Source organism: Mastigoproctus giganteus, chromosome 8, assembly GCF_048544385.1.
Source record: "Mastigoproctus giganteus isolate SK-2022 chromosome 8, ASM4854438v1, whole genome shotgun sequence".
NCBI lineage: Eukaryota > Metazoa > Arthropoda > Arachnida > Uropygi > Thelyphonidae > Mastigoproctus > Mastigoproctus giganteus.
In genome coordinates, this window is record NC_143582.1 from 167,173,206 (window position 1) to 167,199,556 (window position 26,351).

The following is a 26,351-nucleotide window of genomic DNA, read 5'->3' on the forward strand; positions in this document are numbered from 1 at the left end:
AGAAGGTACTGAAAATGTCTATTGCCAACATCACGTATTCACTCAGTGATACTGTCAGAATCAACAGTCTCACTAGGAATACTTTTTATTACATCAGTAATATCTTTACATTCCAAGTGAATGTGGACAGTTTTCAAAAGATGACTGTCAAGAATCATCTTTTGGAAACAACCCAAATTCATGACTGTAGACAACACAAATATTTTTTTAGATAATCTACAAAACTGAAGCAATTCCAGTCATCACAACACAAAAGATATGGCATTTTGTGATATCGTGGAGGTAGCCCTCCTGGTAAATCTGTCATCTAGCTGACTGGGAATAAAAAAATAAAAATAATAAAAAAATCGGAAAATCTGTCAGAATTTAGCATGTTTTCAAATAAAACCAATCATTCACAGAAACATGTGCATTCCACAAGATGCCTCTACATTTCCTTAAAATATAGAGGCACCTCACAGAATGCATATGCACAATCACTACTCCAGATCAATGTGTTTCAGCTGTTAATGTAAGCCTAAGAGGTGATACCAAGCGTCAACTGTGTAAAACATGTAATCTAACACTTCCAAAATTTCCAATGATCCGATAAACAACAAACAGTAGGGGGACTGCTTACCTTACCCCATGCTTTCAGAAAGTTACTGCATCTTTCTGATGCAGTATCTTTTCTGCATCTTACTGATACAGTAAGAGGAAAGTATAATTTGCCTGTGTACTCTTTGATAAGCAGTAACATGCAATAACCCAATGGCCGATTACTGACTTCTTACATATGTTTTAGAGTAAGGTCGGTAGGTCTTTTAACTTCAAGGTTTAGCAAAGAGAATTCCTGTTTCATGAAATCATGATACTAATCCTTTAGTAATTATATTACTCATTATACAATTTTTCAGCTGGCATATTTCAGCAAAAAAAAAAATTCAATTGTGCATGTGTGCAAGGTCTGTAAATAAAGTTCCTGGACTGGTGCTATTATGGTCATGTTTTATGAGTTTGAAAATAAATGAAAGTGGTATGTTGTAGTTTAAACTTTCTCCAACAGATGGTGGTTCAGAAACTGTCCAGTAGGCTGACAAATTGCAAATAACAACCAGTTTCATTAGTAGCATTAATGTTCTATGTCACAATTTTCCAATGGAGCAATGATTGAATATCAAATTTTGCTTTAAATTGGGAAAACCTGCAACATTAAAAACTTATAGTTTTTATAAGTTTTAATATATTTTTAATAATATCAAAAACTTATATATTAAAAACTTAAAGTTATTAAGGTAATAACACATTCACGGTGAGCGGACACACTTCTTCAGGGCTCTTCAGTTTAGTGGATTGGATTACTGTTGATTATTGCTTTTAAATATTTGATTTATTTAGTATATTGTTGGATTATTTTGTTATAGGTTTTCCTGATAACAGTTTGATTTTTATAATATTATAGATATCATTTTTTAAAGTTAATTTTCATTGATATTTAGCTAATTTTATAATGGTGATTACGAGATCTGCCTTAAACATGTCACAGGGTATCGTGACTCACACAGAAATAGCTGATGGCGATTTACGTGCGAGTCATGATTTAATCCGTTGCGGAACCTGTGGAATGTTTTCCAAGGTCAACCTGGTAAGCTTGGAAAATATAGTTCACCAGGGGATTCTTTTCCCTGTGATCGATGTAAGGAGTGCACCGATCTTAAATTACAATTTGGTGCACTGATGGAACAATAGAGTCACTGAAAAAATGGGTCCTTGCCCTCGAGAATAATGCATTTGGGAGCTTGTCAGGGACTTGAGACTCCAGCAATCTACCAAGTGATGTACTCCCGATTTGGGCTTCAAAAGAGAAAAACCAAGTTCAAACTACTCTGGTTGTAATAAGGATAGGTGGAGTAGAACCAGGGTATGTCTGCCGGGAGCAACTATTAATGATGTCACCAACAGATAGTCAGATTTTAAGGGGGGTAAAGAGAATATTATTCATTAAATTTTTAATGTGGGGACTAATGACATTAAACGTACACTATCTGATGATTTGTTGGGAAAATACAGGACCATGCTGAGGAAATGCCACAAGCTAGGCCAAAATGTCTGTGTCTGCAATTTTGCCCAGACACAATAGGATGGATTATATGTTAAAAGCCTTGTGGATTAACTCAAGACCTGAAGGACTCTGCAAGGCTTTTGGGGGGAAATTTCTATAAGCTTGGCCCACACTTGTAGGTAGAAGGAATTTCTTCTGTAGAGACGGGATACACTTAAACAAAGGTGGTGCAAAAGTTTTTGCCAGTAGTGCTGAGGATACCTTAAAGGTTCGGGGAAACTGCTAGTTAGGGGGGATGTGGGTAATACTGACATGCGTTTATCTGATAATATTGGTCAAAGTAACTCTTGCACATACCTCAAGAGTTCTTATCTGTTTTCCCAACTGGACATATTATCTAGATGCTCTGGGGGCAGAAACGTTTCAAGTGAGCAGGTAGCTAATGCCATGGAAGAGAGCCTAAAAAACTTCAAGGGGTTGTGTTAGAGTTGTTAAATATACAAGAACAGTAAGTCTTAATTGTTTATAATGTTAGAAGTGTCGTCAATAAAATGAGCAAATTCGAACTTCTGGTTAAAACAAGTAACGCGGACATAATAGGGCTTACGGAAACGTGGTAACACCCGAAAATAGGGGATGAGGAGTTTCAGTACAGCTTGTATAATGTATTTAGGAAGGATAGGATAGATAGAAGGGGTGGTAGGGTAATGCTTCTTATCAGAAGCAGCCTGAGTGCAATGATAGCTTTCCCAGATTCAGACATTTCACTTGCTAGTATAGAATATGTATGGTGTGAGATAGTTGGAAACAAAGGTATAATGCAAGTAGGAGTAATCTACAGACCAGGTTATTGTGAAGAATATGACGAAAGGCTCTACATGCAAATGGAATGGGGAAGTAAGCATCAATGTCTTATTATGGGTGATTTCAATTTGCCTCTAATTGATTGGAGAAAATAGGAAGGAAACTCGCCATTCGGAACAAAATTTTTAAATCAACTAAATGACTGTTATTTGTATCAACATGACAGGGAAAGTACTAGAGAAAAGAATATCCTAGACCTCATCATCACCCATGAATCAGATAATATAACAGGGCTGACAGTAGAGGAACCAGTAGCAGGAAGTGATCATGGAGTTCTAGGTGGATGATGAAGAGAGAGAGGTAGCAGTAGTAAAAGGCAAAGGAACGGGTTATAATTTCAGAAAAGGAAATTACAATGCATTAAGGTGCTACATGGCCTCTATTAACTGGGTAGATATCGCACATAGAACGAATACAATTGAACTGTGGTATGCTTTTAAAACATTAATCACAGATGCCTTGAATGCGTATATACCATCAAAAAAATACTTCACGAGGAGGGTTCCAAGTTGAATGAATAGTGAAGTTGCCACATTACTTGAGCAGAAAAAGGTGGCATGGAAAAGTTACAGAGCAATAAAAAGTACTGAAGCCTATAACAGCTACAAGATGATCTGTAATAGAGCCACAGAAAAGGTTCGACAGGCAAAGGCAGTTTATGAGAAATCGCTAGCAAATAGAGGGGATAAGGAATTCTTCACATATATAAATGCTAAGAAGAGCAGGACAAACCAGATTGGACCTTTACGTAAAGCAAAGGGGATAGTATTAAATACACCAGCTGCTGTTGCAAATGAACTCAACAGTTATTTTGCACTGATATTTACAGAAGAAAAACCTTTTGTGGAAATGGGAAATTGTGGGAGCGAAGTTGAAAAATATGTGATTAATGATATTGAAATTTCGCAAGATTATTTAATGAAAAAAACTTTTGAGCCTACAGGCCAGTAAGGCTCTTGGACTTGATGGAATATACCCTATAATCTTAAGGCAGGTAGCAAGTGAATGCATTGAACCATTGAGGCTAATTATGCAAGCATAATAGACTCTGGGGAGATTCCGTTGGATTGGAAAAGTGCCAATGTATGTCCCATACATAAGTGTGGTTCTAAGAGTGAAGTGGGAAATTATCGACCTGTCAGTGTGACTTCAGTGGTAGGGAAAATCATGGAGGCAATGATCAAGGATGGAATTCAGGATCATTTGGATAGAATTGAAATTCTCAAGGATACTCAGCATGGTTTTGTAAAGTGAAAATCATATTTAACAAATCTGGTTCGCTATTTTGAAAGGGTCACTCATGAGCTGGATTTAGGGAATAATTTCAACACTGTTTATTTAGATTTCAGCAGAGCTTTTGACTCAGTCCCACATGAGTTGTTGCTTTATAAGCTGGAACAGGTTGAAATCACTGGGAAAATCCTTAGTTAGATAGAAGGATGGCTTCAGGGCAGGAAGCAGAGGGTTATGATAAATGGCTATTCCTCAGATTGGGTTGATGTAAGAGGTGGGGTTCCCCAAGGATCAGTATTAGGACCACTGTTGTTTTTAATTTTCATAAACAACATTGATGAAGGGATAGAGAGCGTGATGTCTAAATTTGCAGATGATGTTAAAATTGGTAGAGTAGTTAATGATCACTGTCAAGCTGAGCTTCTTCAGAAATTCCCTGACCTTTCCGCATCCTCTGTATTTGGTGGTCACGGGCTCAAACCCCGGTCTAATCAAGAAGTGTGTGCTATGCACTGCTACTCCTGCCCACCTGGCTACGGAGGTGCCAGACACCTTAGAGGAGATTTAATTGATGTGTTTAAGGCTCTGAGAGGCATCAGTAAAATGAATAAGGAAGAAATTTTCAAGATTATAAATGATGCTAGAACTAGGGGACATAAATTCAAGTTACGGGGGATGATGTTTAGATTGGACTGCAGGTAGTTTTATTTTAGCCAGAGAGTTATAAATTACTGGAATAAGTTGCCTACATGGGTGGTAGAGGCTGACAGTTTGGGGAAATTCAAAGGTCATCTGGACAGTACCTTCGGGTGAGGGGAAACGCATAGGATTATTAGTTGTTTTTTTTATCATTGTTTTATTCGGTTTTTTTTTTGGCTGGTGCAGCATAAGCCATAGGCTTTCTTGCACCATGCGACCATTACTAATACTAACTGTTTATGGTGATGAAACATACCAGTCATACCATTGTGTTTGAATGGTATAAGTGGTTCAAAAATGGATATCAGGACATTCGCAATGACTCAAGAAGTAAGTGCCCGTCAACCTCTCAAAGGACAGAGTTGCAAAAGTTTGGAAAATTGTGGCAAAAGATCGTTTGACCCCTAGAATGATGGCTGATGAGTTGGATATGAATAAGGAGATGATTTGTCAAATTTTGAATGAAGAATTAGAGAAAAGGATGGTCCATGCAAAATTTGTTCCAGATGAGCAGAAGAAAAGAAGAGTGTCATCATAAAAAGACTTGCCAAGGTAGTCCTAATTTTCTCAACTGTACTGTCACTGGAGATGAGCGTTGGGTGCTTCAGTATACCCTGAGACAAAGTCAGAGCATGCAATGGACTTCAAAATCATCACCAAGGCTCAAAAATTTGTTTACAGAAGTTCAGATTCAAATGATGCTGATCATATTTTTCAATAAACAGGGTGTGATTTACAAGGAATACCTGAAGGGGGCCTCCGTAGCCGAGTGGTCAAGAGCGGGAGTGCAGTAGCACACGCTCTTTGAGTAAACCGGGGTTCAAGTAGACCGGGGTTCCCTGACTGCTGAATACAGTCGATCTGCCAACCTGCACTGGACCAGTGTGGCAGATTATGGTCCATTTTCCTCAGCATGAATTGTTGAGGAGGCTTCCATCCTGCAATGGGTTGATAATGGCTGCACTTTACCTTTTTTTTTTTTTTTACCTGAAGGGAAGAAAGTCAATGCTGCATTCTACATACAGCTGTTTCAAAGACTACCAAACTGCATTCCCTGGGTGAGGCCACAGTTTCAAAAGAAAGGTAGCTAACTGGTTTTTATTGCACAACAATGCCCCCACCTATTTGGCATTTATGAAGACATTGACAAAACATGGCATTGTACAATTCAACCCGATCCAGCACCAGATGACCTCCTCTTTTTCCAAGGTCAAACTGCCCTCAAAGAAGAGAAATTTCAGAATGTTGAGGATATAAAAAAAAAAAAAAAAAAAAAAAAGAACCAAGCATCATGTCTTTGGATGCCTTCATTGACTCTTAACAGAAACTTTTATAACTGTGTAATAACTGCATACAATCAGGTGGCAATTGCTTTGAATAAAAATAAAATCATTTCTGAGCTCCCTTCACTTTGTATGGGAACTTTACTACCACACTTCATATACCTTAAATGTCAGACAAAGCTTTGTGCGACGATCAGGTTTACATTAACAGCTCATGCAATAAATAAAACTGAGCAGATTTCCTCACTTTTGGATTGTCTGTCCCACATTATGTAAATAAACTCATGTATACTCAATTTTTGAATTACATAATCACTAAAAATATGCTCATTCCCCACACTCCTCTCTCATATTTTAAATACTAGCACAAAACTCATCAGCTAAGAAATCTAATTCCCAGAAATCTATTGTATTCTGTTCTGCCAGCAGATGTGAATCTTATTAAAAACCATCCTCTTCATTATCTGCTGTAAATTTCATGTAATACATTTGAGTTTCCATGCCCCCACACGACTTCATTTCTCTGTTATCTTTTCTGAACATAGGGTAGATGAGAATGCAGTCATACAGAAATGACATTAATGAAGGCATATCAAGTATAATGTCTAAGTTTGCAGATGATTCAAAGGTTTGCAGGGTGATTAATGACAGTAATAAAGGAATATTACTACTGCAGAAAGACCTAGATATACTAGGCAGGTGGGCTGAGAAATGGCAGTTGAAGTTTAACGTTGGTAAATGCAAATTCTGAGATTGCTACTGAATATAGGCAGCAGTAATCTGAGGATAACATACTAATTAGGTGATGTTACAATCAAGGTGGCAGAGGACGGAAGAAACTTGTACAGTCTGACTTGAAGTCTCAGAGCAGTGCAGATCAGCTGCTACAACAGCTGAAGGGAGTTTGTCAAAAATATACAGGAATTTTGCCAGGGATAAGGAGGTAATTATTTTACCATATAAGGATATGGCATGCCCACATCATGAGTACTGCATAGAAAAGCAACAAGATTAGTGAGGGGGGGGGAACAAAAGAGTACTCTTATCAAGAAATTGCACCATCTAGAAAGTAAGCATCTGTGAACAGATCTGATTGAGGTGTTTAAGGCTCTGAATGGATTGAGTAAGCTAAATGTTGATGACTGTTATTCTAGCTCAAATAGCACATATAAGGGGGGGGGACACAAATTTAAACATGGGTTATGGTTTTTGCTGATGCTGTATAAGCATCCTTTCATTTTCATCATTTGCCAATACTAACCTAACCGAAGTTTACTGTACATAATAAAATGATAAATTAGATTATTTGAGAAAATGCTTAATTTAAAGATGAAATAAAGCATTCATACCTTGCATCACATAGCAAAAAGTTATGTTAAGGAAAGTTATCAATGAAACACACCTAACAATGAAATTCATAATGTAATAAATCTATCAACACAGACTAATAAGGAACAGTTCTTGCTATCTTTGACAAGAATTATTTTAAAACTGTTGCATTACTTTATGAACACCTTATATATATATATATATATATATTTTTTAGTGGCTGGCATGACTTAAAATGCCTAATAAATTTAATGGAGTCAATGCCCACAGCAGAATCAACTTCACCTCTATTACAAGTTTCCTTGGTATTTCACCATTTTTATACAAACAGGCTATCATAAGTGTCTCATTTTTTAAAATAAAATGGCAAAGTAACCTTTTGTAATGATACTTGTTTAAAAGTAGTCCAATACTAAAACAGCTTGTGGTAGAGAAGACAAAAGTTCGTTCTGCTGTTAGACCACTGCATTTACTAAGCAAACATTTTAAGTATTCTGCATTCTAATGGCTAGCACCATGGTAACAATCAGGTCCTTTCACACCTTACAGAAAAGGTCTGGGTTCAAATCCTGTCAAAATGGGAGTAACTTTTTACATGCTTTATTCACACTGTGTAATGACAGTGTGAATAAAGGTGTCGGTATACAGTATCAGTATACTGACATCTCATATCTTTAACTGCCTTGGCACAAATTCCAAATAACCAAATCATGCTGAGACATAGCAGCAATGCTTCCACATATCATAGCTTGGTGATGTTAAAGTCAACAGCAGAGGACAAGAAATTCCTACTTTTTTTATAATTTTGAAGAGGCTAAACTAGCATTAGCTACATTACAATTTCAACATTCTAAGCTGTTATTAGTATAGTGTAAAATCATAATTTATTGATCGAAGCGAAAAATATATCAACAAAATGCATTTGATATATTTTAGTTTCTGTTTAGGATGAATTTTTTTTTATCGTGCACGTTGTGTGTGTGTGTGTGTGTGTGTGTGTGTGTGTGTGTGTGTGTGTGTGTGTGTGTGTGTGTGTGTGTGTGTGTGTGTGTGTGTGTGTGTGTTAACTGTTCTTAAAAATCTAGATTGGTGAAAATAGTGTGGTAAAAAAAAAAAAAAAAAAAACTGTACACCTAGAGAGAAATTTGGATCTACAGCAGCACAGCTTCAACAGTCATTGGGATATGTTCTTGGTGATGCTACCATACTTTTTTCTGGCTGAGTGTTTAGCCATAGATATCACACTATTTTCCTGGTGCTGTAGATTTTATTTTTCCTGAGAAGGCATGGCATTAGGGTTTGTGTGCATGTGTGCAGACTTGTGCCACTGTTCTATCAGTGGTTTATAGATCACACTGAGGTCTTTGGATTTATTTGGCATTAGTACCCCTCTGTATTTTTATGTTTGTACAGCATACTAGGATTGTGATATCTTTTCTTGCATTTGTTATCCTCTGATGTGTTACTTTATGTTGATAATATTTTCTTGTGGAAAATTCACAACATGTCTTGCAATGGTATCCTTCAAATCCGCCAGTTTAAACCGAGATTTATTCTACATTTGTACACATTTAAACTTTTATTTTTATTTAACTTCTTTTTTTTTTTTTTTTTTATTTGGTTATGTACTTTGTAATATGTATATAGTTCTTAATCATGTACGTAATTATACATATTCAGCTTTCATTATTCAATTTTATATTTTAACATGTTTTGTTTGTAATTTGAAGTGCATACAGTAATAAACACATTGTATTTACATTATCACTCAGGATTAGTAATAACCTTCTTCCACAAAGTTAGATATTTTAACCAAACTGGGGGATGTATTACACCTATCATACCTCCATTCTACCAGTCTACCAGTCTGAATTAAGCAGGTTGAAATATATAGAATATTTTAATAGCACTGGGGTCATACAATTTGGTTCCAGTAAATGATTGCTTATTTCTTAAAGATAACTCTGACTGTTAAAAGTAATTGCAAATACGAATAAAAGTTCAAATGTTGTTTGTATAGTACTACTACTCTCCCTAAGATGAGTCCAAAACCTTGGTTTTCTAATTAAAAAAAAAAAAAGAAAGAAAGAAAAGCACTTCTTTTTAATTGTGTATTACATCTATACAAGTGTTTGTTCACATGCAGATTCAGGATTATGTGGACTGAAAAACCTGAATTAACTTGTGTGGAGGGCTATCCCTCCTACCTGACACTAGCAAACTACAGCCCCAATAGAAGCGGCCTCTAAGATTGCTTCTGGTCTCAGAGAGCATTTGAAATGCAAACCTCTTAAAACAAGCTGCAAGGGGCCTAAAAGGAGGGAAGCAAATATTAAAGGTTGGTTGGTTGGTTGTTTAAGAATTTTATGGTGCATTAGCCTCTAAGGATATAATGTGCCAAGTCAAAAAGGTGTAAACTGTAAAAGTATATTATATTTTTTTAATATATTATTGTGAAAGAGTACACGATAAACAAAATGATAAAACATTCTAGATAAAATTATATAAATTAATAAGTTGTAAAAACTTAAATATAGCTGACATGTTGTTATTGTCTGATAAAATCTGTCTGAGTGTATAAGACTCAGATAGATGGATAAAACACAAATGATGATCATTATAAAAACACGAACATTCGATTAAAACATGATGGACTGTTAAAATAGTGTCACAATTTCTACACATATGACGATCATCTGCCCTCAGCAGACAGCAATGTGTTAAGTGACAATGACCCATGTGGAGCTGAGACAGAACAACTTCCTCTTTAAGGTTCCTGGGCAGACTAGACTGCCAATGTTTGATTACAGGCTTTGTCTGGTATAATTTGTTTGCAAGCTGCCAGTGACATGAGTGTTGCCATTGGGAGACCAGTTTCTTTCATACAAGTTGCCTGTAGTCTGTATAGGGAACTAACAGGCAACAGTTAAAAAAAGGTCACTGATTTGGCTGCCCTGTCTGTCAAATCATTTCCTAAGATCCCAATGTGGCTGGGGATCCAGCAGAAATGAATATCAAATTTGGAGTGAGAAAGAATGTCCAGTTTCTGCTGTATCTGGGGCAGGACTGGGTGAAGGTTGAATCCCATTGACACTAAGGCCTGTAATGAACTGAGAGAGAGAGAGAGAGAGAGAGAGAGAGAGAGAGAGAGAGAGAGAGAGAGAGAGAGAGAGAGAGAGAGAGAGAGAGAGAGAGAGAGAGAGAGAGAGAGAGAGAGAGAGAATTGGTATATATAATAATTTTTTTGTGGTTGATGGTTTCTATATGATCCAAGGCTAGCTCAACTGCATGCAGCTCTGTAGTGCATTCCTGGGAAATCTGCTCAGATATCGTGGTGTCTATTGATATTTGATATTTATTACTTAAAGTGGTCCCAGCCAACCAATGGCAACCCAGCTGTCAGACGCATAATTTAGCAGTACTCCCTCTCCTGTTTGCCCAGGAGAGGGAGGGAAAAAACCTGCCATGACCAAAAAAGATTGATATGAACAAATTGAAAAATAATCAAATTACATAAAAAATAAAATATACATACAATTAAATTTCAGACAAATTCCAAACTTTATTGGAAAGATCTGCATCTGTTCACAGTCTGTTGGAAAGCCAGCAGCGCTAGAAGCTGCTGAGAAGAGAAATACTAGCGCCAGGAGCTGCCGAGAGCAGAAATTCCAGCACAAGAAGCTGCCGAGAACAGAAATGCCAGCACAAGGAGCTGAAGTTGCAGTGGATATAGCAGACTCAAACCTCCACGATTTCACAGAATTCTAGGTAATCCGGCATACACCATACCGCATTACAAATCCAAGGCTTCCAGATGCAGAAGGGTCTTCCGCCTAAGAAATATTGCAGTTGCAAAGGCTTGGAAAGCCAAGAAGTTCTCCTGTTTATCAACTAGAATTGTCTCATAGCCTTCTGCCATAAGACTGAGATTACTAACCCGAGATACCAATTCAAATTCATAGATCGCAGTACTCCTCACAGTTGTACATAATATGTTCCCGTGATTCTCTTTCACCACAATGGCAACTAGATCTTTCATTAATTCCTAAATCATGCAACTTTGCATTAATCGAACCATGACCAATTAATAAGAACATAGCTTGTAAGTTTGGGGCAAACCATTTGAATTTTATCGAGGCTGCATTTCTTAAATCTGGGAAAAATTGTGTAATCTGCCCTTTATCACAAACACTCCAACACTCTTGCCAGACTTTTACCAAAGCATCCCAGATTATTGTCCTTTCCTTCCTGGGATCTGCCAAAATGTCCACCTCTATATTCAGAAAAGAACAGGGAATTCCACAGCAGATGAAGTAAGCCAATGCACAATACAATAAATGCAGATCAATAGGCAATTTTCCAGTCAAATCTGCAAAGCTGGGGTCGACACAGTTCTGCATGCCATGCACATCCTAAGGAGCATTACTCTTTGAATGGAACTGAGCTTTCTAGTAAATACTTTTCCACTTACACGTTCAAACCAAATTGGTGCACCATACGTTACCATGGGGATAAATACACATTCATATAGCAAGTTCAGCACCTTACCTTTTATTCCCCAGCTAACTCTAGTGATTCGAGTAATCATCCCAATAAATTTCCTCACCTTTTCTGATAGATAAGTAACATGTGAGTTGAAAGTCAAAGATCCGTCAAACATAATGCCTAGATATTTTAATTGCCTTGCTGATTTTAGGCTCGACCCATTCATTCTAACAACCGAGGGTCTTCTACTCGAAAACTGATCCTTAAAGACCATTGTCCTTGTTTTGGTTCCTGATACAGTCAGTTTGTGACCTATACCAGTTATTAAGTTCAAACAAAACCTGCTGTGGCCTGGTTTCTAGTTGCATCCGGGAATAAAAGATCATCAGCATATGCGACCATATCTGTATGCTCGAAGTCCCTACGCAACCAGTCCTCCAAAACTAGGTTCCATATTAGTGGTCCAAAAACCGATCCTTGTGGGCAACGCCTGGTCACCTCTCGTACAATAGAATCAACCGACGACTTAACAGTCACTGTACAGTGCGTGAAGTAGTCCTTTACCACCCTAAAGATCCTAGTTGAACAGCCTGCAAGTATCAACATCATAAGAATGCTGCTCCATTGAATGGAGTAAAAAGCTCCCTCAAAGTCAATAAAGATTCCAAGGACATACTTACTGTTCGAGCCTAATATATAGTTTCGCAATGCCCGAAGTGCATCTTTCTGTTCCACGACCTGGAGTAAAACCATATTGTCTGCCAGACCAGCCTAAGTTTTTTTCAGTGTAGTCAGTAATCCGTCTCGCCAGCATCCTTTCAAACACCTTTCCTAATCCAGGGAGGAGGGAAATAGGTCGATAAGATCGTGGATCATTCTTTGGCCTAGATGGTCCCTTCAGTATCAGCTTTAATAGAGCATCCTTCCATGGTGATGGAAAGGCCCCATCACGCAGGCAGCTATTAAAAGCTTCAAGAAGGATCGCTGGTATTATCAGTCGATGAGCCCGTTTAATGACCTCTCCTTCAATGAGGTCCATTCCTGGGCATTTATTGTTCCTTATGCGTTGTACTGCATCACAGAGTTCAATCAGGCTAAAGGGATCCTTGTCATGTACCCCAGAGTAAGCATGATTAAGCCTTTTCATCAACATCTGTTCCTCATCGTCTTGCTCAGAGATAGTATCTCCAATCAGATGATCCAAAATCACAAACATACTTTCTCTCCAACTCGTACTTTCCTGGTCAACACCTCCAATAGAGTATGCTGTATCTCCATTATATATTTTAGTCTTGCTAGTACATAGCTTATATACAATTCCCCATGGGTTCTCATTGCCCACTGTTCTAACCAACGTTCTCCAGGCAGTTAATTTTGATTTAGATATCATACGCACGTATGCACTCCGAATCCTCTGATACTCTACTTTAAGTACATTAACTTCCTCGTCCCCATCGTTATGCTTACTTCTTTGATACCTTTTCTGCGCTTTATGAACCTGCTTCTGAAGTTGGCTTAACTCACCAGATCACCATTTAACTGGAACCCTATTACAGTTATTTTGCTTCAGAGATGTGCTGGAAGCCTCAAAGAGAGAGAGAGAGCATGCTGAAGTAACTCCACTGCATTCTCTCCAGACATCTGACTGAATGCCCAAATACCCAGATTCCGAAGTCGGACATGAATGTATTCGTCAAACCTATTCCACTTTGCATTTTCGATAGCAAATTGTCGTAACTGTTCCTGAGACGGAGCTAGTTTTGTTATGTCCCTGACAGAAAATACAATGGCCGGATGATTAGAGCAGATCCAGTCTGCTCTTAATCGCCAATCGTCCACAATACCAGCTGCCCTTACATTACAGATTGTCAAGTCAATATTTGGTTCTCCATTAACACTGAAGAAAGTACTATCTGAACTTGGTAGATTTTGTATAAACAATCCACAAGAAGCCAAGAATTCATCTAGTTGACGACCACGATCATTTGTAATTCAATCAAATCACGATGCTGATCTTGCATTAGAATCCATCGCAAATATTACTGAATTACAACCCAAGCGATTTGAACCAGTTCCTTGTACCTGATGTAGAAATTAATGTCTGTTGAGTGATGACAATACATACAACATAGATAGAATGATGCAAGATCTGACTCTACCCCTATGCACACCATCTGTGAAGAGCACAACAAATTTATAACAGTAATAACTATGTCCTTATTAAAACTACAATTGCAGCTCTTAAGTCTGGTTCATCTGCACAGAGTACACGTGCTGAAAGTGGATATCCTGTAGGCCAACCTTTCACTAAGTATGGTTCCTGTATACAGGCTATATCAATATTCTCTCTGCTGCACAGTAGTCTAACTTCATCAACCACCGAATTTGATCTGTAGTATACGTAGGTTACCATTCGATTTTGCATCGTACTGATTAAGAATTAAGTGATTGTCAATATCTACCATTAATGTTATCAAATTGCTGTGCTCTTTCTTTGAACAACTTAAGTGCATTCAAGTATTTTGGACACTGTTTACTCCTTACAGAATGATTTGCAGCTCGATTTTTTTCCTCACAATTGAAACAGATCGGTTGTTCTCGCTAATGAGTACAGAATGTGTAGGAGAGTCCTATACCTGCACAGTGACTGCAGACAGGGTCTGTGCAATAACATGTTCTGGCTGTATGACCAAATCCTGACAATTGTAGCACAAAGTAACTAAATGAAAGTCATTGAACTTATATGACATGAAGCCAATGAAAATCCTACCATGCAGTAACAAATGACTTCTAATATGCCTTGACACCTGGAGGACCCTATTATTTCTTGTTTTTGCTTTATTAATACTACAAAAATGGACAAATATCTCCATCTTCACTTCCTCCCTAGAGATGTTCATATTTAGTAAATTTTTGTTGTATAAGTCTTCTAACAGGTCTTCCTTGTTGATCGTTTTTTCCACATCATACAATATTATTTTTTGCCCTGGCTCTTTTGGAGTCAAGAGAATCATGCCCAATCTTTTAATGCTCTCGCATTCCTTTACCTCTTGTAGCTCCTTTTCTGTTTGCATCTCCAATACCACACCATTATCCCTAATCTTCCGGAGCCTCCTTATCCTAATTTTCTTTAAGCTGCTTTTAAGCTCTTTAGTTACTGCTAAACGCACCTCATCAATATTTTTCAATCTTGATCCCTCAGCTGCTTTCACTATCAGAACATGTCCTCCTGTCACATTCAATGATGAAGAAGACAAGCACACCTGACTTTCATTCTTCCCTTAGTTTGCCCTCGTCCCTCGATGTTCACCTGATTCTGAGGTGTTCTAAGCTGGATTACCTTACTATATCACTGTCTTTATTTTTCAGTCCTTCAATTTTTTGTTTGTATTCTTCCAATTTCACCTCCAAGGATGTAATGTTATCCTTTAAGCATTTATTTTCTGCTCCCAACAAGGAAGCATTAAACAGTTCCTTAGTAAGCCAGTCTTCCTTGATCTGGATCTCTCTGAGTTGTTTTTCATTCACATCTAGTACCCTCTCTAAGCCAGTGACCTTCTCCTTTAGACGCTCATTTTCAATGCCAACATCATATAGAGCACTTTCAAGTGTGCGCCATCTTGAAAGTACCCCATTTACAATCCTCATACCAACACCTTTTTTCTCCTGAAAAATAAATTCCTCCAGGTCCTTGCGCAGGCAGAGAGAAAGCTCACTAAATGTTTTAAAAGATATGTTCTCAGCTAAATCTACAGGTTCCCTCGCATGATCCAGGTAAAAATCCCCTTGATCTAGCATACTCTGTGTTCCATCGCATGGAGACAAACCAAGGGAAACAGTTGGTGTGCATTTCATCAACTTCTCCAAATTCCTATTTGCCTTGGCTAAGTCAAGATCCTTCTGAACATTGTGCATAGTATTTTTCAAACTGTTACTTACTTTGGAATGTTGCACACATTTACCTTTGGCACTTTTCCTAGGCTGAGGGGATCTATTGCATGACGACGTAGCCGTGCCCGGCTAGGTAGGGGTGCCCCTTGAACTGTCATCCATTTCGAAGCCTAACTGCTCATGCTTTTGCAGGAGGGCCTTGATGTCATCATTGTTTCATTGGAATCCACGACAGTTCCATTGTAGGAATTTAGCCATTGTTTTGGCTTGGTGGGTCCATCAGGCGGCTTCCGAGTGCGGGCTTACTTTTGTCAGTCTTGGATTTATCTTTTCTGGGGACTTATGGATGCTGTCCTGTGCCCATTTCCTCCTCAGCAAAGTGTTCCAAGACTAAATCATTTTGTACCTCCTCCTCGACATCCATGTTTTCTTGGATACTAGGGGTACTTCAATTTTCTTGGTATTTTCTTTGGCAATTGCTTTTGTTACTTGTGAAGCATCAGGAGGTACCAATATAGGAGTAGCAACTGATTAATCTCTCTGTGCAGATTTTTGTGAGCTTGAGAGGTAATGTGCAATGGGAGTGAATGACTCTTTTGGAGGAAATGGTCATGTCCGTCTGAGTTCCGATGTAACATCTCCCTGATACCTTCTGGGTGTAGGTGGGTTTGCTGATATTTATTGGTTTAACCATTTTCCTTGCCTCCTGATATGATATGTTCACCTGTTGCGGCCCCTGAAGAAATATGTTTATCAGGATTCATAATGTTTTTAAGTTGGTTGAATTTCTTCTTTCCATCTCTGGCATGCTCGTGAGTAGGCTGGATGTTCTCCCTGGCAGTTAATACAGGTGGGTTTTGTGGATGAACATGATATTGTTTCATGGGCCTTTGCACCACATCAAGAGCATGCAAGGACTCCACAGCAGGCCATTTGAGACTGTCCATTTTTCTGGCACCTAAAACATCGTAAAGGATTTGGAACATATGGACACACTGGACAATTGATGTAGCCAGTTTTAATCTCATTCGGAGATGGTGAGTTAAAGATCAGGATTATATTTCTAGTGAGAACAAATTTCCCATCTCTATGCGCATTAATTCTCTTATTGGCAATTACCCTCCCGTGGTTTTAGTTCAGAGCATATTTCCTCCTCAGTAACCTTGAGAAGGTCCCACTCTGAAATAAGACCTCTCGATGAATTGAGTGTTCTATGGGTATTCCTCCAAATAATGTTGCTCACACTGCCTGTCATTTTTTTGTTTCAATTAAGAGATCCCCAGAACGGAGCCTCTTAATTGATTTGAGGAACCTGCTAATCCCTCTAACCATTTCTAAATAAAAAAAAAAGGGTGACATTTTCCTAATCGGTTTTTTGCTGGTTGAATGGATAATTAAAAATCTTGGGACAGGCCGACGGTATTTCAGTTCGCTGTCTCTTTGTAGCAATAGCACTGTCTTCACCTATATTTGCAGATAAGGACCACGGTGCGGCCCCTGAAGAATATGTTTATCAGGATTCATAATGTTTTTAAGTTGGTTCAGTGTCCAGGCTCCCCAACACCTGGCATGCAATAAATGTGCTCGGGAGTTGGACGCGAGGGGTACTCAGACACCATAGCTGCACTGCCACCAGCCTGAATCCCTGTCCTTCAGACCATGAGGGTAGGGGCATGGCAATGACACAGTTGACCCTTGCAAGCAAACCCACTAGCCGAGCCATCCAAGACCACCCATCTTTTAGAAGCAGGGGCCAAAGTGGTGTCTTGAAGCTGGGCCTCTCAACCACCAGGATCCCCCTTTCTGAATTTCCACAGGTCGCAGTGCACGGCAAACATGCTGGATTCAATTGATACTAGCCTGGAACCTAGGCTGTAGGCATTGGATCCCAGTGATGCTAATCTGGAGGACCAGCAGCACCACTAGGGGTACCTCCAGCATGTACAGGTGCCCACGTCGAGGGGAAAAATCAAAGGATGGCTAAACATAGACAGGTGCAACTTTAAAAAATATGTGAAAACTCCTTCCTTATGCAATTAGGGTAACAGAAGCAAGGTATTGTAACAAACAGCAGTTACCATTGCAAACAAATCTCTATTCTGCCAGGTCACCTCTCCCCAACTTTTACTCATGCACAGAAGCTTACAAAACACACAAGAAGATCTGTACAGCTGTGTCAGTTTTGTCCTCTAAGCTCCAAGCATTTTGGTAACGTATTTGACTACATTACTTCTTGGAATGGGAAGTTGAGTTTTGCATATTATTGGAGAAACTTTTTTTCCTTTCACAAGGAAATTCTTGGTGTCTTTCCAAATCCATATTGTAAATGTTTCAGACAGTGGCATAATATTTTTTATTGGAAATGCTTTTTACAACTGACTCAAGAATCAACTAGAAAACTCTGCATATGGTATTAGCAAGATCTGGGAAGTATGGCCCACAGGAATATAATAAAAGAGCTGGAACAAAGTGCAAATATATTAGACTGAAGACTGATGTATTTTATAATATCCCTGAGAGCAAGAAATCAATTCTAAATATTGCAATGGGTAATTTTGTGTATGCAGTTACAGCACATTAATTTCTTGGTTCAGTTCATCTTGATCTAACATAGCTATAATGGAAAGATTCTGGGGATGGGAGTGGCTTATAAATTTGTGGTTCAAGATTTGTATGACAATAGCATGACATCCTTGGCAAATCTGGTTTCTAGGACCAGACTAGGAAGGTGATAGAATGACAGGACATTAACCATTGTTTTCATATTAATTTCCATATTTAGTCACTTTAATGATTAAAATAAGGTCTTAAGTATAAATGGGGGAAAAATCATTTTATTGAAAAAATAATACTTACATTTTGATGTCCAAGGAATCTTTCCACAGACTGAGATATATACATTATTTTTCCTAAGCTTGTTGTTACCAATAAAAAGCCATCCACTGCCTAATGAAAACATGGGAATACAAAAATATGTACATTTGAGCATTATTTATCAAAGAAATAACTAATGAATAATTACAATAACCACTGCAATTCTTCATTAGAAAATTATAAGAAGCAAGAAAGCAAGCACAGCAAGAAAAAGTAAATACACACCTATTCACAAATTGACCAAAGTCTTATTTAGCAAAAATATCAACAAAATATAAATAATAAGAACACTGGAAGACAATAAAAATAAATAAAAATAAATAAAATTCATGTTTCCATAGCAAAAGTCGCAGATTCTTAAGGAAACTGATCTGATTCCAAAATGTCAGAATAAGGAAAATATCTTCTCTATGGTGCCTCTATTGAAAGATATACTGAAATTTAAGTAATTTAATGAACAACCAATTTCAAATATCATATTGTAATACATATGCTATCATAAAAATGAGTCATTCATTTTATAGCACTTTAACCAAAGGTTTGAGGTACTACATACAGTCTATTTCCTTAGAAATATTTGCAACTCGGTTTTTCTTTAAGTCCTTCTGAAGAAACAAACAGCAATTTCCCAACATGACAGTATCCTAGCAACCTTGGTACTGTTTTGCCATCATGAATATATCCTGATAGGTGTTCCCCTTGCTCTTCACTTACACCTCACAAACTGAGAGAATAACTGTGGGTTTTTTTTTTTTTTTGAGGCCTCCACAGGCCTCCTGGCCTGTGTTCATCCCAGAGTTTACACAGAAAATTTATTTAAGAAAATGAATTTCAAAAACATCCAGCAGCCAATATCTTAATAACATCATAGTCAAGTTGACACCAGATATTCATTATCATCTTCTTTCCTCCTGCCAAGAAATCCATGCTTTAAATGATCACCAAGCTCGTAGTCGGCATTCTGTAGCTTTGTTTCTAATACATCACCTTTGAGGAGTTTGAGTCCCAATGAAAATTGCTTTATCCAGGTTTGCTATAAAATTGGAAAAATTTCCCTTAGGTAGTAGAATCCACTTCTGTTTTTATCCAGAATGTTAACAGAATCTTGGCCAATCCAAGCTTTATATGTGAAGGTAGAAGCAGAACTTTTGTTCTAACCAGTGGAATGTATTTTTTATTACTTCTCTCTATTAAAAATTCCACCCTCTTTTCCCACAGCTACACAATATGATGTTTTACTCAGTCCCACAAACATACAAAACAGCAGTCTGAAAAATATATAAATTCATACACCGACCATTGAATAAAATTTATTGCAGGAAGTCACATCACTGTTGAAGAAGGGAGCTGACACTCCCGAAAGCTTCAGGTTTTTAGCGCTTTTAATGTTTTATATTTTAGCAAATTTTATTGTAAATGATCTTTTATTACAGTTTTTAGCATTCCGCAATAGTTTATTGTAAATATTTTTGTGTAAAGATTGTAGTCATATTAAATTTTAAATTTTATTCAATGGTCAGTGTATGAATTTATATATTTTTCAGACATGAGTTTTCCTGACCTCAGAGGCCTCTTTCAGGATATACAAAACAGCATTTTGTGAAACCCTCCAGTAGAGCAGTGAGTAAACCACCTTCAGATTACCACAGACATTCCAAGCAAAGTCACGGTACTTTAGAGCATTAAGGATCTTGGACATTCCTTCTTATGTTTCTTTGAAGCCAACAGCATGAAGTAAAGGAACTGATGAGAATGCATTACCATTGTGCAACAAAAATGCTTTAAATTTAATTTTGAAGCATCAATAAATATACACCATTCATCAGGATTGTGTTGAATATCCAATTCATTCAAATTACAGAAACATATACCATCTTCCACAACAAACATTTTGAAAACACCTTGTGACGTTTTAATATATACTATAATTTGGGTTCTGCATCAAATGACTTTATTCTTGTTGAACTAGTTATTGCTTGCTCTTTAGATAACCTTAAATCATTCAACTCTTTTTCCTTAATTAAGGGTGACACATTATAATTTCTTGTTGGTAGTAGAAGTGGACAGTCCAGCAAAGTCTTCAATAAAGAATCCTTGCTATATATATCACTTCTTCCTTTATTCTGAGATTTTAGAGGATATGGTATTGGCAGGTCTTCATTATATGGAACAGGCCTTACTGCAGATGACATGTTAGGATATTTTATGCCTGTACTTGCTTTTCTGAACAACACTAATATTTTTGCCATGCAGAACTAGCAGTCATTGAATGTGATTCTGCCATTCTCACCACACCACAGCAACAATAAAAGATATACTTTTAATTTTCCCAATTTGCCACATCCTCAGATTTGTGATACAAGAAAAAACAGCGCATGTGAAGCCCACGTTTTGTCATGATCACCAATCTTGCAACCAAAGTAAAATGAATATGCATGTTCAGTAATATAATACTGTATATTTTCTTCATCTGATTTTTGTTGTAAACCATCCACACACACACACAGCAGAAACTGTCAAGATGATCAAGCCACTTCCTTTGCTTCTGCTTAAATATTTTAACAATACAGCACTAAGCAAAACACAGAATAAACAGATAATATGCAATAGATACACAGATAAACTCTACACATACTCACACTACAAAATGTATGTCTTTCCATTATGGAACGAATGAAATGGAAAGCAAAGAGACAGGGTTCAACATGTTAACCCACCCCAACATTACTGCCATCTGTGACCACATGCAAACATTATTATTTGCAGGTAATAACAACATCATCATCAGCCATTTTCAATCCACTGCAGGATGAAGGCCTCTCCAGCAACTTTCCAGTTCCTTCTGTTTTGTGAAATGGCCATCCATTTACTACCCACAACCTCATGAATTTCATCTATCCATCTCTGCTGTGGTCTTCCAGGTTTTCTTCTACCTCCTCTTGGGTAACATTCAGTTATTTTCTTAGTCCATCTGTCATCATGTCTTCTAGCTATGTGTCCTTCCCAAGAGCATTTTAGTTCTTTAGCTTCGATAAGAATGTCCTTTACTTGAGTTTGCTGCCTAATCCATGTGTTTCTCTTCTTATCTAACAGTCTGATTCCCAATATAATTGGTCCATTCTTCGCTGTGTAGTTCTCAGCTTCTCTTCCATTCTTTTGGTGAGTGCCCAAGTTTCACTTCCATAAGTGATGGTTTACATTTCAGACAAACTGGGATATTGCTCTTCAGTATGTGACTATATTTCCTGAATGCTATCCATACAAAATTTATTCTTCTCTTGACTTTCAGCCATTTATCATTATTACAGCTAATAACTTGTCCTAGATAAGTATATGACTCCACCTTTTCAATTACTGCTCCTTCAATCATTATGTCCCTTTCTCTGGCATACTTGTTCATCATTACTTTTGTTTTAGCCATATTCATCTTTAGTCCAAAATCCTTACTAATTGTGCATAACTGATTAAGATTATGCAAATCGTAAATGATTCAGGTACTCTCCATTCGTATTGACTCCTTTCTGCACCCAGTCTAATCTTCTGAAAGCTTCAAGGGCAGCAGTAAACAGCTTTGGAGATATTATGTCTCCTTGTCGAACTCCTTTCTCGATTTTAAATTTCCTACTGCCTTTGTCTAGTCTAATAAAGGAGGTAGCATTCTCATATATTTTCTTCAAAATCATAATATATGGGATATCTATGCCTTGTCTTTCCAGTGCCCAAAACATTGCCTTATGCTGTATGGAGTCAAATGCCTTTTCATAATTCACAAATGCCAGGAATAATGGTGTTTTATATTCATTTGCTTTCTCCATTAGCTGTGATATTACGTGAAGGTGATCCATAGTTGAGAATCCTGTCGTAAAGCCAGCTTGCTCTTTTGGTTGATTCTCATGAAGTATTCTTTCTAATCTGTTAGTAATGACCCTTGTGAACAACTTGTAGATGTGGGATAACAAGTTAATTGTTCTATAATTTCCAATTTCTGATTTATCTCCTTTCTTATGCAGCAAAACTATGATTGCATTAATCCACTGCTTAGGCGTCACACCTTTTCTAATGCACTTTGTGAAGAGCCTTGCCAGTTTTTGTGTTATGTCTCTTCCTCCCAATTTTAACAACTCTACAGTAACTTCATCTTCCCCCGGGGCTTTTCTGATTCTTCATTTTCTTCAATGCATGTTCTACCTCATCAGGAAGAATCTTGGGTATGTCGTATGTGTTGCTGATTTGCGATCCATCTTCCCCATTGCAGGCATCATTCCCTCGCTCCTTGTATAATTCTCGATAGTAGTCTTCTGCCATTTATAAGTACACCATTGATATTTTCCAGTTTCAGTATCATTTGTCTTTCTATATTACTGCTCATGGCTGCTGATATAAATCCTTTGTTTTCCCTTAATGCTTGTTCTACTTTTCTTGTGTTAAATCTTCTTATGTCCTCTCTGAGTCTCTTTTTAATGGCTTTGCATAACTTAGTATACTCAATTTTATCCATTTCAGTGTTTAACTTGCTCTTCATTTGTCGCCTTCGGTTCATCAAAACAAGTGTTTTGATGAACACTTGTTTTGATGAACAAAGCTAAACTTCACCAACTTGGCATCATAAATAACGCGGGCTGTCCCTGTGGCAATCCGGAGTCCTGGAGACACTTAATGTTTGAGTGCTATTTGTATGATGACCTACGACTATGTCTAATAACGGCAATCCAATATATCCCAGACAACCAAGAACCCAGACTGTTAGACACTCAAGAGGACTACAAGGCACTCAGTCAATATGACCAGGATCTATTTTCTAGAAGGAAAACAATGATAGAAATATACCAAAGGCAACCCGACTAGAAAGAATGCAGGAGGTCAAACAAGTAAAAAAAAAAAAAAACTCAGCATACCACAGAAAGTTAAGACTCTAGGATGATTTGGATGGCCTACTGTCCACCCATGCACTCCCTTGTGCGGTTTTTTTTTTTTTTTTTGGGGAGGGGGTATTTGTTCTTCTCCTCTCCTCACCTCCCCATATTTTTTTTTGTTTTTATTTTTTATTATTTTTTTTATTTTATTTATTTATTATTATTATTTTTTATTTTATTTATTTATTATTATTTTTTTTTTTCAGGGAGGGGGTATTTGTTCTTCTCTCCTCGCCTCCCCATATTTTTTTTGTTTTTTTATTCCTCCTCTCCTCGCCTCGCCTCCCCATGTCGTGGGGCATGGGCATGCCCCACTGAAAATGGGGGGGTCACCTTCCTACCTGACCCCCTCTTCTTCCTATTTCATCCCCCCACCATCTACACCCTCCCTCCCATTACTTTCTCTTGTACAGCGACTGCCCCACATGTCCAAATTTAAATCACATCAAATTTTGCCCGACCTTTTAGGCTCTCTAGAAATAGTTCTTTCAGTGTAAAACCCCACGCAGTGCTTTCTAAATGCAATTTTACTTAAATCAACAGCGATAACTCCAACCTTTATTTTAGGTCCTAGTCACCAAAATCCCAGGAAAGTAAGTGGCAGGACCTGCCAGAGTATAATTAGTCTCTTGGTACACCTGGCCAGCGTCCCCGTCGCTAGGTATGGTAACGCCGGGTCCCACTGGGGGCCCGGCAGCCAACAGGCCGGATGAACAATGGGCACAACAGACTACATACCACATGACCCATACATTATTTTTAAACCTCTGGCATAGACAGGGTACTGTCACTCGATACATAGAACATACGCAGAGATGGGAGAAATCCCCGGAGCCATCAGACCCTCAACATACCTATACCTATCATTCACCGCAAACATCTACCTTGCATAATCCTTTACAGTTCTGTTGGTGGAAGGTGGTTTGACCTGTTCAACACTATTCTTTGTACACCTTAACCACAGTGGGCCATGAGAAACCAACAAGAAGCAGTTTCCAATATGGAAGCACCTGACATGAGCTCCCACAATCATACCTTTTGAAACTCTGTGATATCTTTACTACATCCCATAACTTCTACTTCATCACTTTGACTTTCGTAACCAGATGCAATTTACTACTGCTTTATCGTACTAAGCCGCACAGCTTTTTATACTGCGAGGTATGCAGCACAGTCCATTATGGATGGGGTGGTCATAATTCATTGATCACTGAATGTATATAATATGGGTACAAAAAACCAGTATATATAGAAATTGTGATGTGAGTGATATTTTAAGAATAATTTTTGAAATCTATGCATAAAAATTGACTGCAAGCAGCTAATACATTAATGGAAATAAAAATCACATTGGCCAGCATAATTAATTAAAACTTAATGTACCCAAAATACCATCTGACAATCTCACAGATTCTGAAGATGTCAAAATCAGATGGAAAACCATCTATCACAATTACAGAAAAGAAAAAGAATGACCATTCCAGTCTTCACAAAACTTAAGTAAAACATAAATGGATAACTAGTTGATTACTTTAAGTTAGTTAAGATGTTCATCAAAAAATATTGGGTTAAAGAAATTAGGGAAAAAAAAAAAAAAAAATCACAACTGTATCAGACCAATTGGGAACACTTGCCCAATATGTTCATAAAAATGTAGAAGCCTTGGAACTGTACTGTTGTTGGAAAATGTTGTATATCCCATGGCCTAAGAGACATATAAGCCAAGGCACCCTCAAGGAAAAAAAAACTATAAGCATACACATATGAACGTTGCTGCAGTAAGAAAGTGTGCTGTGCTCATTCATTTGTACCTTAAATAATCCTCAGGAGGTTAGAGTACTGTCTCTTTGTGTGATAAATCACCATGGAAATTTATTAAAGAACGTTTCTCAAAACTCTTACATGCATGCACACAACAGAGTTGGAGACCAAAGAATATGTATTTTTTCCAGTGGATCTTGACAATGCTTATATAAAACTTCTCACAGGACACGGTGATACAACCTTTTCTGTACAGAGAAAATGTTAAATCTTATACAGTCAATCCTTTCCTATCTCTTCCATCATGCATTATGACTGATTACTTTTGAGGTTATGATGAACATCATGGCGAGATCCAATCTTCCTTACATTTTGAGGGTGGAGCTCTAAAAGTGTTCAAAGGCCGGCCACTAGTTAGTACACCGGACCAAACCTATTGGTAACTCTTTAGGAGGCTTCCAGATCAGCTAGTAAATAATCTTTTTACCTCTACTCTGCCAGATAGCGACTTGAGGGAGTCCAAGTAGTGTGTATGCTTGGGGGGGGGGGCATTGTCGAGGCCAAATTATGTCAAGGATCTGGGTATATCCTTACCATGTGTATGCATTATCCAAAAATTTCATTACTTCATACAACATTCCCCCCTCACTTTTTCTTACTATTGAATACACCATGAATTGTTAAACTAATACAGTAAGCTTATCTGCAAAAAGATCTAAACCTCCCAAACAGTTCCTAGTTCATTTCACAAATATACGTGGTCTCAATTCTAATCTCAACGACGTCCATTTCCACTTGCAGTCTGCCAAACCCCATGTACTTTTTCTGACAGAATCTCAGTTATCGGTTGATTCAAATACTGCTCATCTCAGTTGCCCAAATTATTTGCTGTATGATTCCTTTTGCCTCAAAGGTGGTACTTGTGCATATGTCCATTCCAATATTCCCTGTCAGAGAATTGGTAATTTGGAATCTCCT

The 26,351-nt window shown here is 37.7% G+C and overlaps 1 protein-coding gene across 6 annotated transcripts in view; it reads right to left on the reverse strand.

Moving 5' to 3' along the window:
- Positions 1 to 26,351, reverse strand: part of LOC150081989 (circadian locomoter output cycles protein kaput-like) — a 269,964-nt gene that overhangs the window by 103,581 nt on the left and 140,032 nt on the right. For all 6 annotated transcript variants that reach the window (XM_090379039.1, XM_090379036.1, XM_090379038.1 and 3 more), the window contains one exon: positions 18,682 to 18,771. In XM_090379039.1, coding sequence (XP_090235165.1) covers positions 18,682 to 18,771 — 90 coding nt within the window. The remainder of the gene's footprint in view (positions 1 to 18,681; positions 18,772 to 26,351) is intronic.